Here is a 17,884-nt window from a genome sequence, read left to right on the forward strand (position 1 = left end):
CTTAAATTTTGTGAATACTTCTTTAATTAAATCATAGTTTTAAAAATCAACCTAACACTAATTTTAAAAAATTATACTATCTTAAAATTGTAAATTGACAAATAAAAAAGCTAGTTGTACAAAAGCTTGTTATTTAAATGGGTAACCCTTCACAGATTCCAAGCCTCAACATTTATGCTAAAATGTAATAAAAAAAGTCCCACATGGGTCTGCTACAAAACAGAAGACCGACCAAAACGCAGACGCTGAGGTCGTCTCTTTTTCTTCTTAAAATATATAGAAAAGGAACGCAACGCAATCTTACTAGTCAAAAACAAAATTAAAAAAAAGAGCAAAGAGGAAGCGAATAAGGACAATTTCACCGCTACACCCTCCACTCAGTCCCGAGTTGTTCACCCCAGCGATGCTATCTCCAACTTCAAACCCTCCAATTAATCAAACAATGACCACTCTTCCCCAATCTCATAACCCCTCCATGGATAACCAAATCCACCGAAACGGCGGGGTAGAGCCAAACCACCACGCCGCCAAGAAACCCAAACTCGCCCACTCCATTTCCGACTCCGAGATCCACGAGGAATTCTCCCACCACCAACGTGGCGTCGCTAGGATCAATAACGGCAGCTTCGGAAGCTGCCCGCGCTCCGTTCTCGCGGCGCAGTCCGTATGGCAGCTCCGCTTTCTCCAGCAGCCCGACGACTTCTTCTTTAACGTGCTCCGTGGCGGCATCCTGGAATCGCGAGCCGTAGTCGCAGACCTAATCAATGCCGACCACGTCGACCGCGTCTCCCTCGTCGACAACGCCACCACGGCCGCCGCCATCGTCCTCCAGCAGATTGGCCGCCGCTTCGTGCGCGGACATTTTCACCGAGAGGACTCTGTTATAATGTTCCACTGTGCGTACCAGGCGGTTAAGAAGTCCATCGAAGCCTACGTGACTCCGATCGGCGGTACCGTCGTCGAGGTCCAGCTCCCGTTTCCGGTGCGTTCTGACGAGGAAATCGTAACCGAGTTCAAGAAAGGCATTGAGAAAGGTAAACTCAACGGCGGAAGAGTCAGGTTAGCGATAATCGATCACGTAACGTCGATGCCTTCTGTGGTTCTCCCCGTTCGAGAATTGATTAAGGTTTGCAGAGAACAAGGAGTGGAACAGGTTTTCGTCGACGGCGCTCACGCCATTGGAAGCTTGCCCGTGGACGTGAAGGAAATTGGGGCTGATTTTTACGTGAGCAATTTATATAAGTGGTTTTTCTCTCCGCCTTCGGTGGCTTTTTTGTACTGTAAAGAGAGTTCAAACGACGTGCACCACCCTATCGTTTCGCAGGAGTACGGAAAGGGTTTACCGGTTGAGAGTGCATGGGTTGGGATGCGGGACTATAGCCCCCAACTTGTTGTGCCATCGATTTTGGAATTCGTGAATCGGTTCGAGGGTGGGATTGCGGGGATCATGCAAAGGAACCATAATGCGGTAGTGAAAATGGGGATCATGTTAGCGGAGTCTTGGGGAACGAATCTAGGGTCGCCTCCTGAGATGTGCGCTAGCATGATTATGGTGGGGTTGCCTTCTAAGCTCTGCGTGATGAGTGATGATGATGCCTTGCGGTTAAGGTCTTACCTAAGGGTCTATCACGCAATTGAGGTTCCTGTATATTACCAGGTTTTGAGGAATGATGATAGGGATCCCAGGGACAAGAATGGGTTTATAACTGGTTATGTCCGGATATCTCATCAAGTTTATAATACTATTGATGATTATCAGAAGCTTAAGTCAGCGATTAATCAGCTTTTGGAGGATGGGAAAATTTGCGGCGGGCTTCCTACGGAGTGATTTGCAAGAAGAGAAATAAAGAGGTATACGTTTTACTCATTCCTGGCCGGCTTTGGATTGAGTTAGATGTATCTTCAGTGACATTTTATGCGCATGCCTGCTGTTGTTGTTCTGCATTCTCTAGGTTTTTTAGTCTTGAATATCTTATAACTGAAGAAGTATTCCTACTCTCAGATACTTTGCAATGTAGCTTCATAGTGCAATTCGATAACTTTGATCTCAGTATTGTCTACAACGGATTATATTTGTATAGCGTATGCTTTATAAATATATTTGCTTAAGTTATAATAGTAAGGAACTAATGATATAATTTGATTTAAGTGTCTCACAAAACCAAATAATTAGCCTGGCTTAATATTGGCTGTCTTTTGTCCTCGCATATGGTACCCTTCTTGTTTCATTTGTTTTCTTCCCTACATTCTTTATTTTAACTTTGTTAAACCCTGGTCACAGATTGTATTAAACTAATACGTGGCTGCCTTACATTCCAAAGTATGCTGTGACTTTGCTAAGACTAAATAATTCATTGGAGCAAACGTAATGATGTCAATTTGTAATGTCGCCTAATTACTCTTTGCTCTTTTTAAGTATTAGATTATCTTTATTTCGGGATTTTAATGGATTTCCAATAGTTGTTACCAGGAAGGAACATTCAGGTTGTTGGTGTGGTCGACTAATTGAGAGTCTGCATCTTGCTTTCTCCATGGTTCACAAGAAGGATTATTCTATTTCTAGGTCCATGAGGATTACATGAAAGTTCATAACAATTGACAAGGGATTGATTGAGCAGCTATGTTCCGTCAAATGTTTCTTTTTCTTGGTTTCTAACTGTTGTGTACTTTTGTCCAATCCTTTCTTCTTTTTTTTCGATTTTTGTTCTATCTCAGTTTTTATAATAAAAAGTAAACGAGTAAATTATACTCATTCCCTTTGTGTTTTATTTGGATTTCACCTTATACAACTCCATTATTTTGCATTACTTTTACCCTCTTAAGAAAATGACATTAACTAACATTTTATTTTATTTTTAGTTTAATAATGAAATTGTCCTACTCCACTTTTGTAAAACAGAAAATGTCTTCCACTTAACTCCCGAATCTGGCTACCTCCTATTAAAATCCAAAACCTTACTTTCTTTGTGTAAGTATTCCTGTTTTTGGCTCTCCTGTGCATCCCCACGCCAATGATGGTGCATTGTTGCTGAAGCTGGCAAAGGCTTTTGAGCGGAATGTAAATGGGGTGGTTGGTGTGTATCTTCTGTGATCGGATGAAACTTCGGTTTTGCACAAATCTTGGAGCCCAAATGCTACTTTTCTTATGTGTCAACTTTATTCTCCAGCCAATCAAAATGCTCAAGGACAACCTTCTTATCTACCATTGAAAGAACACAATTATAGTTCCATTAGATGACATTTTAGATAGTATTCACAAATTTCGTAGGAATAATGGAAATGAATCTCATAAGATCCTATAAATAATAGTGTCAACATTTTAATTGTTTGATGGATAATTTGAACATGCTTACTCTACTTTGTGCATGCATAATTTTAAACTATAAAGGTCATAAGAAAAATAACTTACAAGTAAGCAGAGTTCAATTTTGACATTAGAGTTTTGCAGTAAATTTCAAGCTACGAAGGTCATAAGAAAAACATTTTACAAGTAAGCAGAGTTCAATTACGACAGTAAAGTTTAGCAGCTGATTTTACTTTTACAATTCTTTTAACCCACTATCTGACACGGTTGTCAAAATATCATGATTATTTGAATGAGCATATTCATCTTTCTTTTCTTAAGGATTTTCATTTAAAAGAGATTTAGAAGCAGGTTCATTTTTGACCATGTTCCAACTTTACTGTTGTCATGACAGGCTGAGTATCATCCTGTTGTTAAATGTACTTATTTTTGTTTTAGTTCCAAAGTTATTTTAACTTGTTTGATAATGCAGTCGACATAATACATATATATTTGTCTTATTGGTGAATACAATGTTACATAAAAGGCATACATTCAAATCTCACATATTCTGGTCATGGTGTATTTGCTTACATGCACCTCCCTATTACTATTGAGAAGTTATAAACCTTGTTCAATACAACATACACTTGACATGGAATGAAATAACTCATGGCGCATGATGCATAGATATGATATATCTATCATGTATGATATGTATTCTGTACAACAATTTGATTATTCTAAAAGTATATAGGACATGATGTGTAAGATACATATTTAAAAATTGAAAAGACATGATAACTATATAATTGTAATTCTACAACTCCAAATTATTACCATATTACCAAAATAATATATATATATATATATATATATATATATATATATATATATATATATATAAATTATGGTTATCATAAATTACTTCATAGTAGTTAGATATAAGAATATTAGTATCAATCTCATTCTTTTGTTGAAATCATTCTTAGAGGGAACAATTACCAATTTTGGTTCTTAAAGGGACAAGGTTTTTGTTGGAGATCTCATATTGACTAAAGATGTGGTTAAATTATAATATAATATATAAGTAAGAGGCAACCCTCATTTTACAAACTGGTTTTGTTGGTTTATGTTAGTTTCAAACTCACATTTTAAGAAGATATTGAAGATGGTTATTTGGAAATTCTCTTACTTGGGTGGAAATTGTGTTTGTGTGGCAGAGATCATGTGGGATAAGGTACAATTGAATCATGGGGCTTGGACAAGTACACCCTTAAGTAGAAGAAGTGGTGCTGTGATTATTAGCTATAGCTTTTGGCCTCTTGTGGTAGGAGATTGATATAACAATTGATATCAAAATCAAGGTCACGAGTTTGATTCCTAGTAGGACAGTTATTGGGGAGAGATTGTTGTAGATTGCATCAATTGTTTGTGGCAGAGGCTAGGTGAGCCAAGTGTCAATATGAGAGTTTGATTCCTAGTGCAACAATTAGTGAGGCGGAGATTGTTGTAGGGATTATCATTGGTTCTATGATAAAGGTTAGGTGGACCAAGTCACAATTGATTCGTGATGCTTAAGCTATTATGCTAGAAAAAGTTGCATTTTGACTATTAGCTATAACTTTTGGTCTAGTAAGCATTCGATCTAACAATTTACATCAATAGTTTGTTGCTCAGCCAAGCATTTTCTTTTACCCTTCTTTTAAGCAATTGTTGTTGGACCTATCACTCACTATTGGTTATTATCGGACCATTCATAAATATCTAATTTCAAGATGTTCAATCTTTGGCATGAGGGTGCTTCTTAAAGGTTGCATATTGACTAAAGATGTGATTAAATTATAATATACATGTGAAGACATCTATCACCTTACAAGCTAATTTCTAATTATATTTATATATTATGCATTTTATGTGTTCCATATAGTTGTATTAGATTTTCACAAAATGATGATTTTATTAGTACATATTGGTGAAGTGCTTGATATTAGTATTTGATATGTGAAGCAAATTGAAGTTTTGGTGCTTCATAGTTTTAGATACTTCACCTATGTGTATTGGTGAAGTATCAATATCTGATATGTAGTAGATACAAATGCATGAGAAACAAATTGAAGTATTAGTGCTTCATAGTTCATGGTTTTCTTCAGACAATCTTGCAGGACTTTAGACACTCAAAACAACAATAAAGGTATCATTTTCCTTCAATCTATTACAAATCTCCTAAGACCTCTCTTTGCAACCACATTTAGCATACATTTTAAAGAAGTACAAACTGCAATATCACCACAATTTTGTTTTCCAACTTTCAAGAAATATTATCCCTTTTAACATTTGTGACTAGGAGTGGGTGTTTGGGCTAAAGCTGGCAGGCTACTCTTATAATCTGTAACCTGTGTGACCACGGATCCATGTCTGCCTGTGACCTGTCTAAACCCCTCAACTAGACCCAACTCGAGACACATCTCCATCAATAACATACACAAAAAGAATCAAACCAAGGCTAAAGCATGTTGGATGTTTCACTGCCTTGTTGTAGGCCAACACAGAACGTGTGGGCCTGAGTCTGCTTCAATTGGAACATGGATATGCAGCTTTAGAGAAGAAAAATGTAAGCTCCTTTTACAAGAGGGTGGTGATATTGAAGGATTAAACCACAAACCAACTACAAATTAAATAGCTTACTGTGCTGCACTGGTCTCCAAACTCAAGAACCATAATCGTGATTCCTTTCTCCTTCAAACTGCTGCACGCTCCAGCTGTAATAATTTTCCCCACTTATTGCCCCTTTTATTGGATAGCCTGCAAAGAAGAAATCTGTATGTTGGACCAAAAATTTCATTGAAAGGCATTTGCTTGACACATTTTCCATTGGGATTTACAGAATAGGTCACGTTACGGATTTGAGGTTGATTGTGTAATGAATACAAAACAGTTAAGGAGTTTTCTGTGCATTCTGAAAAAGGAGAATTAAAAAACTACGTAGCAGAGAACTTACTAAAAGACACTAGAAGACGATTCACTAAAGTGCTGTCCATCTCTATTCATGTCTTACAGATTATTCTAGTTCCTGTCAAACTCCTCTACATCAAAAGTGCTCCACATGGAGAGGTTTCTAACCTATGAAGCTCAAACACGCCTCTTAAATGGTGTGCCCTTGTGTTTGACACGTATTGGACACAAACACTCGTATGACACATAGTGGTGAAGTGTCAAATTAAAAAAACATATTTTAGGTCTATGCTATAATTCTGACATGACTTTAACACAATATTAATATAGTGATTTTCTAAAAACTCAAACTGGTTGTGTAAGTTTGTATTATAATCATAGAAATTAGGAATTTATCCTATATAATAAAGAATATTTAGATTGTATATGTATTGTCGGGAATGTTTTTATTTATTATGTTATCATATTTTTATATAATATGAAATTTTTTGAAGTTGTTAATTTGTCTTTAAATGAATCTGTTAAATTATTATTTTTTAAATGATCGAGAGAGGGATGAAATGTCTTAAATTATATCCTCTTTCCGCTTTTTGGATTTTAGATAGACGAATTAGATTAATTTTTGTAATGTGTGACTATATATGTTTAGATTGTTTTGTTATATTTGACTAACTTTGTTTATAGGTGATTTTGAATATATAATTCTTGGTTGTCAGTTTAAATAATTCATAATGATGTAATATGTGTATCTATGTGTCGTTGTGTCCTACATTTTACAGATTATACTTGTAGTGTCCGTGTTCATGTCGTGTCTGTATTCATGTTGTGTCCGGTGTCCATGGTAGTATCCGTGCTACGTAGTTTTTAACACCCACTCTTCCCATGGGATTACAGGCTGAGTAAAACTTTTGGCAACACCTCAAATGATCTCTGTGTGTATTGTGATTTTTGATCTATGGAACATGGAAACGTGGAAGGTGTTGATTATTTTTTACTACTTAGGGCTTCACTTTTTAAAGTAACCCACTACTGGAAAGCTGCATCTCAGTTGTTGAAATGACTGAGCTGCAGAGATTTTACTATCGATCGAGACTGTTGATCTAACAAACATAAGTAGAAAAATAATAAAAGCTGAATTATCTGATTATAATAATTGGATATTTTCCAAATATATGAGATACTTAGGTTATTCACCTTAAAGAAAATATTGATGATAGGTGTAAATAATGATGTCGGATACCAGGATCTTGTAGCCAGAACTTAGAACTGTGGCCAATTGGCCATGTATGATTATCGTGTGTACAGCTTATGTTAACTTTGTTTCAGTCTGAAATTGCAGGTTACCGAGTCAACTTTGTTAATTCTATATATTGTGATTCCAAGAAAAATATGGAAAGTTTTTTGCCCTCAAATATATGAAATTTATCTTGTTCTTGAAAGTGGAAATCTTTTGATGTATTCCATAGGCGCAGTTCCCACTGGTTCCCACTGGCAAGGCTTTTTGTTGTACCTGTCTATTTATTCGCTTGTCAACAGAACTTTTATTTCACTAAATAAAAATCTGCTTTCTCAGTTATTATTCTGCTTCTTACTGGACATTTCTTGACTTGATCATGGCACCAAATCGGGTTGTAAGAGAATGGGTTATTCTCTACCCCTACTAACTTTGGAGTAAAGCCAACAGCAAAAAGCTTAGTGTATAGGAATGTGTTGAGTGGAGATGGTTAATTAATATCGAAAAATAAGTACAAAAAATGGAAAATATTTAAAGGAGCAAAAAAGTGCATGGCTGAGGCATATAAAGTTATGCAGAACAGGTTAGTAACACTTGTATTTTCTTAGTTCAAAAAGAGGCATACAATATTCATTCAAATATTATTTAGTCTTTTCTTTGACACTTGAATTACAGTTCTCTGCAATTTTTATTTATTTTGCGTTCCAATAGATTTTGAAGGGTTGGGCTAGATAGTGCTAATATTAATGCCAAAGATGTGCTTTTCTATTGTTTACAATTGTCTCATGCCCAGGAAACAGTTTATCTTTGAATCCTTAAATAGCTTGGTTTTTAGTTTTACCTAGTCCAAATGTTTTGAGTTTCCATAAAATTGTAAAACTGTTATAAGCTTATGAACATTTGGATTTACTTGAAGTTTGATTCTCAGATTCTGAGACGGAAGGCACATACTCCTACTACATTTAGAGCACTACGTAATGTAGGGAAGTGGTGAAGTGTTTACGGAGCCAAAAAAGATTTTACAATTAGTAATGTGAACTGGTTTCTTGTTGGTATTTTACTACATATATTTTCTCTCTTTTTTCGGTTGACAAATGCTGAGGTTCTGAATCAAGGTATTAGAAAACAACACAATCAAAGAGAGAAATGAAGAGGGAGTCAGTTTGAAAGAGGAAGATATGGAGAATTTTTGTGGGGCGTGCGTAGAGAGAGGTGCTGCTTATGTTTGGATTTGTTGTGACGTGGAAAAAATGTATGTGGAAAGTGCATGCAGATTATCCCTTCCACGGCTTGAGCATAAGAAGCAGGACAAATGTCCATCTTACATTACAGCAACAAGACAGCTCTATTTTGTTATCATAATCTTACCAATTTTATGACTATTTTGTTTAGAAGATCAAGTTTATTAGATCTGTTCCTATATTATTCAGATACTATAAATATATGATTTAGCTGTCGAATTATCTGCTAGTGCGATACATATTCATAGGGGGACTCAATATTATTATGCTTTGCTGTTTTTTAAATTTAACGAAGTTGTAGATGTGATGTGTTCATATCCTAGCAAAGTTCATGCTTAATTCTTTCCCTTTTTTTTCTTTATTTTGTATTATATTTATTTATTTCGTAAATAATTGTTTTCTGTGATGAACTATAAGCTATGTGCAGGGAAAAATTTATGCTGTCTGATTCAATTGTCATTTTTGAATGGACTGCATTTTTGTATTTTTTTTTTCTTCTACATGTGTAATTCTCTGTTCTAGGAACATCTTGTGTTTTGATCAATTTTATATCTTTGCCTTACAGAAAAAGCACGACACGATAAAAGATTAAAAAGTATTAAGATTATTTTTTTAAGTTAATCATATAATGTTTAAATTAAGATAACTTATATCAAAGTTATTTACAATTTTCTATAAATAGTATTTTAGTATGTCTGGTGTACAAGGTAAATATAAATATATTTTTAATATAGTTGTAAATCATAGTAAGTACATTTTTATTATTTAAGTTATATTATAATGAAATTCATATATATTTAAATATATAAATTATATTTTGAATTAGTAATGAATAATTTAAAATATGTTATAATATTATTTTCAATTATTAATATTTTTAAAATATTGATATTTCATTAAAAGATCAAGCTAAAAATACATAGAATAGAAATATTTCTGTAAAATTCTGGATTTTTTTTTATTGTACCTCTGCCCCGTTTTTAAGTTATCGATTTGATTTTGGTATAATATTTCTAGAACTAAATTGTCATTGAGTTGTATAAAGGGCATTTGTAGTATTTCTATTGGTTTAAACTTTCGGATAGTCCTCCTATTTGTATGAGAATCTCAAGTGGGTTTTCATATTTTCAACTATCTCAATTCGGTTTATATATTTGCAAAATATCTCAATTCGGTCTAAATATTTGTAAAATTGAGCCAATTTTGTCCTAACCTTTAAGTTGTCACAAACGATGTTAAAATATGTTGAAGGGGATATGCTGAGGTGAATATTTTATTAAAAAAATATGCTTCCAGTGATGACATAGAATTTAATAAATTAAAAAAAATAAAAAAATTATACAATTTGGAAGCTCTCTCTTTGTTGTGGGTGGATAAAGGCAAACCTTGCTCTCTTTCTCGAGAAAGAATACGATGGTCATGCTCAACCAAATTTTGAGATGGCTGAAGAAATCAAAGGTACTGAAACTTGTATGCCTTGCTTCATCTATTGTTGGATTTCTCTGTTATGCACTCAGTTCCTCTTTCAACCATTTACTGGGAAACTGGAGCTAGTGGAAGATGTTTCTTTACATTGTTTTCAGTTTCATCATTTGCTTTGTCGTCTTATTCGCACCGGCAAGGTCAAGCTCCACCTCTCTCGGCTGGAATCTCATGTGTCATTTTTGGTTCTCATAATCACTTCTATTTATTCCTTTTTGTTTGATAATTTCGTGAAGGATAAACCAGATGCATACAGCGAGATCCAACAGGCCCAACAAGGCCACCTCAAATCCGCCAGTCCATCCCAAGCCTGGAAACTCCACGGTCATCCATCACCGCAACCTCTATGGTTGTTCCTTTTGCAGCAACCACCCACAAACACCCCAAATCAGGAACTTAAAATGCATAAAAGCCCAAAATTTCTCAAAATATAACCCTCAATTCCAGAGACGAATCTCGTATCGGAGCCATCAACCTTAATCGAACCACAAGAACGTGGAAACCCAATTTCAAATGGAATGAAACCCTACATCTGAAGTTGCAGAAGAAATAAGATGATTGAATAGAAAACCCCCAAATCTTCAGGAACAATTGAAACCCTAATCGCAATCTTAGAAGAGGAAGAGGATTGCGTCGTGAATCAAAACCTGCAGAACAGGAAATCAAAATCATCCACCCAAAACGCCTCGCCGCACCACGAGAAAGGAGGAACTCTACCAGGCCCAGCGAAGAAAGAAAGAAAGGACGCCTCCCTGAGTCGCGTCATCTCTTCCCTACAACTTTTGAACAGAACCAGCAAAAAAAGAGGGAAAAGAAGAAGAACGCTCAACACGTAATAAAATATTTTGACATCACCGTATTAATTTTTTTAATTTATTAAATTCCATGTCATCACTGGCAGTATATTTTTTTTAATAAAATATCCACCTCAGCATATCCATCTCAGCACATTTTAACGCCGTTTGTGACAACTTAACGATTAGGGCAAAATTGGCTCAATTTTACAAATATTTGGACCCAATTGAGATATTTTGTAAATATATAGACCGAATTGAGACAATTGAAAATATGAGGACCCACTTGAGATTCCTATACAAATACGAGGACCATATGAGGGTTTAAACCTATTTCTATTATAATGAACCACACAAAGTTAGGTGTTTTTGGCGCATAGGAAAAATGTAATACGTAGTATTTCTTTTCTAATAAATGACAATTGCCTCACAAGAATATATATAGAAGATAAAGAAAAGGATTGTGGAATGGAAATTGTATATTTCGAAATTAATCTTTTATACTTGTTTTTATGTTTTTATAAAGAAAAACTCCTTCTAGGTAGCTTTTAGGCTTTGTTCATTTGAATGGATTTGGGGAAGAGTGGTTGAGGGGATTTGAGAGGATTTGAAAGTAAAGTTTTTTATTATTTATTTGAGTGGATTTGGAGGTAAGTGAGAGTCGATTTGGAAGTAAATTTTTTTAATCTGTCACATCAATTAAATCCTATACTAATTCTCACGAACTTTACTTCTAAATCCATTCTCATTTACCTCCAAATCCACTCAAATAAACAAAAAAAAATTACCTTCAAATCCCTTCAATGACTCTCTCCCAAATCCACTGAAGTGAACAAAACCTTAGGATTATTAGATAATTGTTGAACATACTGATTTCGCCTCATGAGTCTAATAATATAAAGTTTATAATGAAAATGAATATTCATTAATTAACTTTCATTCCTTTAGTATGAAAATTTTATAGTTTCTGAACTTATCAATGAATCGTAATTGAAAAGTTTAATTAGCATGTTAGTTGTGATCATGCTATGATCATCAATGAAGTTGAAATTGGTTTAAGTTGGTATTTAAAACTTTACATGTTAAGTTTAAAGACTTTAGAAAACAAATTATTCGATCCAATCCTACTCCACCCTTATGGGTTACTTTATGGATCAATCAAATTCAACATGTAAAAAGAGATAAGTTGAACCCATATTATCTTTGGTTGTTGGATTTAAAGAATGAATTTGAGTTCTTTTATGAGCTCTCATTGTTCTTTATAACTTTAAATTAATAATATTATTAAAAAAATTAACATATTAACGTCATATTTTTAATACTCAAATGACAAAAAAGAACTTAATTAAAATATGAAGACCAATTTACTTAAAAGGCTAAGTTTTTTTAAATATCTCAATTCACATCCCTCTTGGTTTGTCTTCGCACTAATCATTCCACTACGCGATTTCTACAAGACAGTCTACCAGCTCAACGAGATTCGCTTGGGAGTCGAGATCATTCCCCTCAATGTCGAGCTCAAGGAGATCAGAGCAGGTCGATCGAGCATAGAGCAAAAAGCACTCAAGGATGTTCTCGCCACTCCGAACATGATCGACGTTGGGCTTAAAGACACCGAAGTAGGCTAACCTGGCGTAGGACAGAGGAAAACCGCGAATGCTTCCTCTAATCCTAATAAGAGCCTGGAATGCTCAGATGTCGCAACTAAGATTCGAACTTAGTGGAATCTCATATTCCACAAGGCACCCAACAAGCGGATAGGCCAACATACTAGAGATCCCCGAAATAGAATCGGTCGCGTCAGGAGCTTCCATCCTTTCATGCCTGAAGTGGTTCGAATTCCTAGTGGAATTGACATCAATACTCGAATGTACGACGGAACAATCGATCTAGCCACACACCTAAAGGCTTATGAAACCCAAGTTATCATTAATATTCACGATGAATGAGTTTTTAACAGGTTGTATCTGACAACTTTAGACGGATTATCCCTAGAGTGGGACTATGCACTAACACCATGCTCGAATAATTCTTTTGATACATTGAGCATGCTATTTACTGTTATGTTGACGATTGTACGACAATCCCTACCACATCAACAACCCTGAAGTACATAGGCCATGGCCAAGGAAATCTAGGACACCCAACACATAATGAGAGAAAGTTGTGGATGATCCTGCAAATCCAAACGAGAGCCTAGTAGGCGTGAATATCACAGGCTACACCGAGACGCAAAATTAGTTGAGTCCCAAGATCCACAGTACGTCCTAAAAAGCAGATAAACTAGCAAGTGCCAAGTGACAGATGGTCGAACTGCTCGAAGTCGGTAGAAATCCTAAAGACGCAAAATTAATGGAGTCCTTGTAAGATCCTTGAAAATATTTGTAAGTTAAAATGTAAGATCCATAAAAAAAATATATTTATAATTGTAAATTTTAACATTTTATTAGTAATAATAATTTTAATGGATAGAAAAATGTAAATTTTTGGATATAAAGTTATAGTAATTCTAGAGGGAGAGCTTCAAATTTTTGATAACTTATTTAGGATTTTTTTTTAAGAAAAGTGAATAGTGAATAGTGAATAGTAAATAGTAAATAGTGAATAGTGAATAGTTAAAAAAAAATATATTAAAATAAATTGTGGAAGAGAACACTCCACGTAGAATTAATCATTCAGAGATAAGAATGATGAATAAAAAATAATTTTTGAATAGTAAAAATGAATAGTAAAAGTGAATAGTAAAAATGAATAGTAAAAAATGAATAGTAAAATTTTTTGGCTATAAATAACCAAGGGGGGGAGGCTGAAAATTTGCACCAAAATTCTAGAGAAATTGTGAGAGAAGAGAGTTGGAGGAAATTATAGTTAAAGAGGAGAAATTCTGGAAGTTTCCGGAGAACGGTTTGAGAAGAGGAAACTAAGTCTGGAATAGAGGTAAGGGAAGCTAACTTTGAGTATTTCTTTTTGTATTATCTTGAGTCTTGAATATGCTATAATTTTTCTTTTGTCTGATTTTAAATCTTGAATATGGAGTATTTTGTTTCTGTATGATTTTGAATTTTAAATAAGAGTATGTTTTGTGTTAATATCCAAGTGTGATAGTTGTAAAATATGATGTTAATTATGTTATGCCAATTGTATGTTATTAGTGGTTTATTTTTGTATTTTGGAAGGATTAGAAATTGTCTAACCGGCTCTGCCAGATTCAATTTCTTGTTTCCCCAAACATTTTATTGTTTTCCTTATTTATTTTTATTGTTTTTTGGAAGGATTAGAAATTGTCTAACCGGCTCTGCCAGATTCAATTTCTTGATTCCCCAAACTTTTTATTTCCTTCCGTATTTATTTTATTACATTTTTGGAAGGATTAGAAGTTGTCTAACCGGCTCTGCCAGATTCAACTTCTTGTTTCCCCAAACTATTTATTTCTTTGCTTATTTATTTTATTGCATTTTTGGAAGGATTAGAAGTTGTCTAACCGGCTCTGCCAGATTCAACTTCTTATTTCCCCAGACATGTATTGTTCTTGTTATTTAATTATATTGTATTGATGGATGGATTAGAAGTTGTCTAACCGGCTCTGCCAGATTCAACTTCTTGTTTCCCCATGAATTTTTATATTAAGATTATTTTTATGATTGTCAAATATTGTATTCTTCTATGACCATTTATAGTAATGTTTTATTATTGTTAATTGTTTATAATTATCTTGTATGAATTCTATTATGGATGTTTATTGTGATGAATTTATTGAATGAGTTTGTTGGCTGAAATTAATCTTGTTGGAAGGTTTGGAATAAGGGTTCTGTAATAGCTTGTATATGGGTATTAAATATATATACAGTGTTTGAGGTTGTTGTGAGAGGAAGTAAAATTAGGCATTTTAAGATTTAGAGCATAAGAAAACAAGGCAGATAAATTAAATAAATAAATTGTTAATTATTGAAGGCCTCCCTTTGTTGGTAGGATAGAGGAACCTTAAAAACCTGAGTTGGCACATCCCTGATCATAGAGCAGCCCTGGCCTGGTCCAGTCAGTTGTGACTAGTCATATGTGCTGGCGTCGAAGGTGAGTTTGATGCGTTCAGACATCTGGGTCCTCTCCGGTGACCAATTGGGGTAAAGAAAAATCTCTACTAGGATGAAAATAAAATAAAACAAGTTGATTGTAGATGCATAATATTATCATGGTAAAAATTTCATATATATTTTGTTTATCATTACATTGAGCCCAGACTTTAATATGTAGTTCCTAAGATATGTTGATATATTTTGGTTGATCCATGATCTTTGTTTGGTGAAAATATGTTGAGTTATACTCGGTATGGTCAAAATGAGTTTATAATATGAAGTATGATATCTGGCAATATGTTTAATTTATTGACACCAAAATAGGTTATTGTCAAATTATGATTAGAGAATGAACATGATTGAGTTATGCGGAGAAGATGTTATGAATTGTTGATTTGATGAAATGTTGGAGTGGATAAGAGGGTATGAAATGTTGATTTGATGAAATGTTGGAGTAGATATAAGAAATCATTGCTTATGAAATGATGTTTCCTACGGGAAGTAGTATGTTCGGTTTATACCATGGGAGCTTGATATGAGCAAAGTAACACCTGAGGTTTATGAAAGCAGGCAGCAAGTGATCTGACCATAAGGCTTTGACATAAATATGTGGCTCATAAGTTTTATAGAAGCAGGCAGAGAGAGGTCTGACCATAAGGCTTTAGAGAGTAATACATAGTATACAGGTGAGGCTTAAGGAAGCAGGCAGAGAGCGGTCTGACCATAAGGCTTCGTGAGTAAGCATGGTAAAATTGTAAGGTTTATGAAATTGAGGAAGTTGATTTTGATAATGATGAATTAATGACATCGGGGTAATGATATTTTAGTAATTGTAGAAATACATGTTTGAACTATTCTTACTACAAGTTTAATGATTGATATGATATGGTTGGCTTACCCTTATTTGTTTGTTCTATGATCATATAACTCATGTTATATGTGATTAGATAATGTTGCAGATGCGGTTGAAAAAGCTTAGAGATGAGAGAGATGCGGGGAAAAACTTTCAGGGATTTTTGTAAAAAGAATAAATTTGTATTGGGAAGATTATGTTGTGTAAAACTTATAAGTTGAAATTTCAATGATGAAGACTATATTGTTTAAAGTTTGTAAGTTTGGTATTGTACTTTGGAGTAATTGAAATAAAGTTTGATTGTTTATATGAGATATCAAATTAATTTAGTCTCTACTATCAGTAATACCCTTTAAAATATTTGGGTGTTACAGTCCTAATATTCCATTGCACGTCCCAAAAAGCAGATAACCCATTAGGAACCAAGTGAGAGATTGTCAAACTGCCTAAAGTTAGTAGAAATCTCAAGGAGCTCAAAGCAAATCAACTTAGTCGAGAAAGACATTATACGACTGAATGACCCAACTATATTATGAACTCAGCTGAATGGCCAATCCATTTGCAAATTCCACAAGTCGGCTCAAGCCAACTAAAGGTTGACATGATCAAATACACCAAACCAAACTCCCAAGACTGGGATACTTATGTTTCTACCCGACCCAATAAGAATATTAAAGAACACGAGCTAATAAGACTCCTTAAGCTTCTTCATTATGGAGTAGCTCAAATCTACTCCTATTTGGATTATAACAGTTTGATGTGTTGGTTATTATTTATCGTTCTATTATTATTTATTACATTATTATTATACTCTTCATATAAATATTATTTTAATAGAAATATAGGTTCACAACCTATATTGATTCTATAAATATAATTAGTATTTTTCAAAAAATATTTATTCTCGTAAATATCAATTTTCTTACTAACGTGTGTTGTAGACTTTTTACAAGTAAATCTCCTCTCTTTCAACAACAACAACAACAACAAAACTCTTTCCAAATAACAAAAACTCTCAAACCACATTTAAGATCTTGTCACGTGCTCAATATCTCATGTAAGAACCATCATGATCATTGTTAACATTTATTATATATTACATTATTACAAGATTAATATATTTCTTTCTCACGTAACAAGTATCCATCACAAAATGGAAGTTGAATAGATTTATATAATACAGTCCAATATTCAATGCACCTTTATCCAAAGTTTTATAAATAAACAATTACATTTTTCTATTCCTTTTGACAATGATCCTTACATCTGGCGAATCTTACTTGTGCTATGTAAAATTCGATTTTATTAAGAGCTTCGCGTAAACGGCACCTCAGCTTCATAACACATGGACAACAAAAGCAAATCTTGAAGAACTAAAATATGTTTTATTCTTCTCCCAAAACGAACCCAAATAAACTGTTTTACATACCAAAAACGCACCAGCTAAATTTAAAACTATAAAGATGACGTGTGTGAATACCTCAGTACTACGTAAATCTTCGACCATGAAGCCAATCTAATATTTAACCAACATCAAGTTTCCAAACTTTCTAGTGGCTTATCTTTTTATCCCATTATTGAATGCCTCATTTTCAAATTTTTGAATATTGGTTAAATTTATTTCATTTTTTAAAATTAATGTGTTATATTAACTTACTAAAATAAAGTCCGTTAATCAAATAATTTACTTTTATAATTTTCTCTCTATGATTTAAACAACTTTTTTTTCTTCTGTTTATATAATAAATCGATTCTTTATGGTTAACAGTTTAATACAACTCTTTTTTTTTTCTTAAAATGTTTATCTTCCCTGTATGATTAATTATTTTTAATTAAATTTTATCAAATATTTTTATTTTATTGAATGTTTAAAATATTTCTTATTTTCACTTAAATATTTTATTATTTGAATTTACTATTAATAAGATGACCCGTTATTTTTCTATTCTCAATTTTGACTCACCAATCA

At 33.7% G+C, this 17,884-nt stretch overlaps 1 protein-coding gene across 8 annotated transcripts; it reads left to right on the top strand.

Annotated features, from left to right (window-relative positions):
• Window positions 1-279: 279 nt before the first annotated feature.
• LOC108325888 (L-cysteine desulfhydrase) lies at window positions 280-8,941 on the top strand. 8 transcript variants are annotated; one of them, XR_001831906.2, is made up of 3 exons: window positions 280-1,851; window positions 2,282-2,381; window positions 2,461-2,766. XR_001831906.2 is itself a non-coding variant. In XM_052875255.1 (2 exons), exon 1 carries the CDS (start codon window positions 404-406, stop codon window positions 1,826-1,828), a length of 1,425 nt encoding a protein of 474 aa, XP_052731215.1. In that variant the 5' UTR covers window positions 280-403; the 3' UTR covers window positions 1,829-1,851; window positions 8,401-8,941. The 8 variants fall into 8 exon arrangements, 4 of the variants coding, with proteins under 4 accessions (XP_052731215.1, XP_052731216.1, XP_017414502.1 ...); XR_001831905.2 differs by having other exon boundaries at window positions 2,471-2,766; XR_001831907.2 differs by having other exon boundaries at window positions 2,282-2,365.
• The last annotated feature ends 8,943 nt before the right edge of the window (window positions 8,942-17,884 follow it).

This window comes from Vigna angularis, chromosome 3 (assembly GCF_016808095.1).
Source record: "Vigna angularis cultivar LongXiaoDou No.4 chromosome 3, ASM1680809v1, whole genome shotgun sequence".
Lineage (NCBI taxonomy): Eukaryota > Viridiplantae > Streptophyta > Magnoliopsida > Fabales > Fabaceae > Vigna > Vigna angularis.

What these genes read in the sequence shown, in the direction of transcription:
- LOC108325888 (XM_052875255.1), top strand. Translation starts at nt 404, where the DNA reads ATGCTATCTCCAACTTCAAACCCTCCAATTAATCAAACAATGACCACT.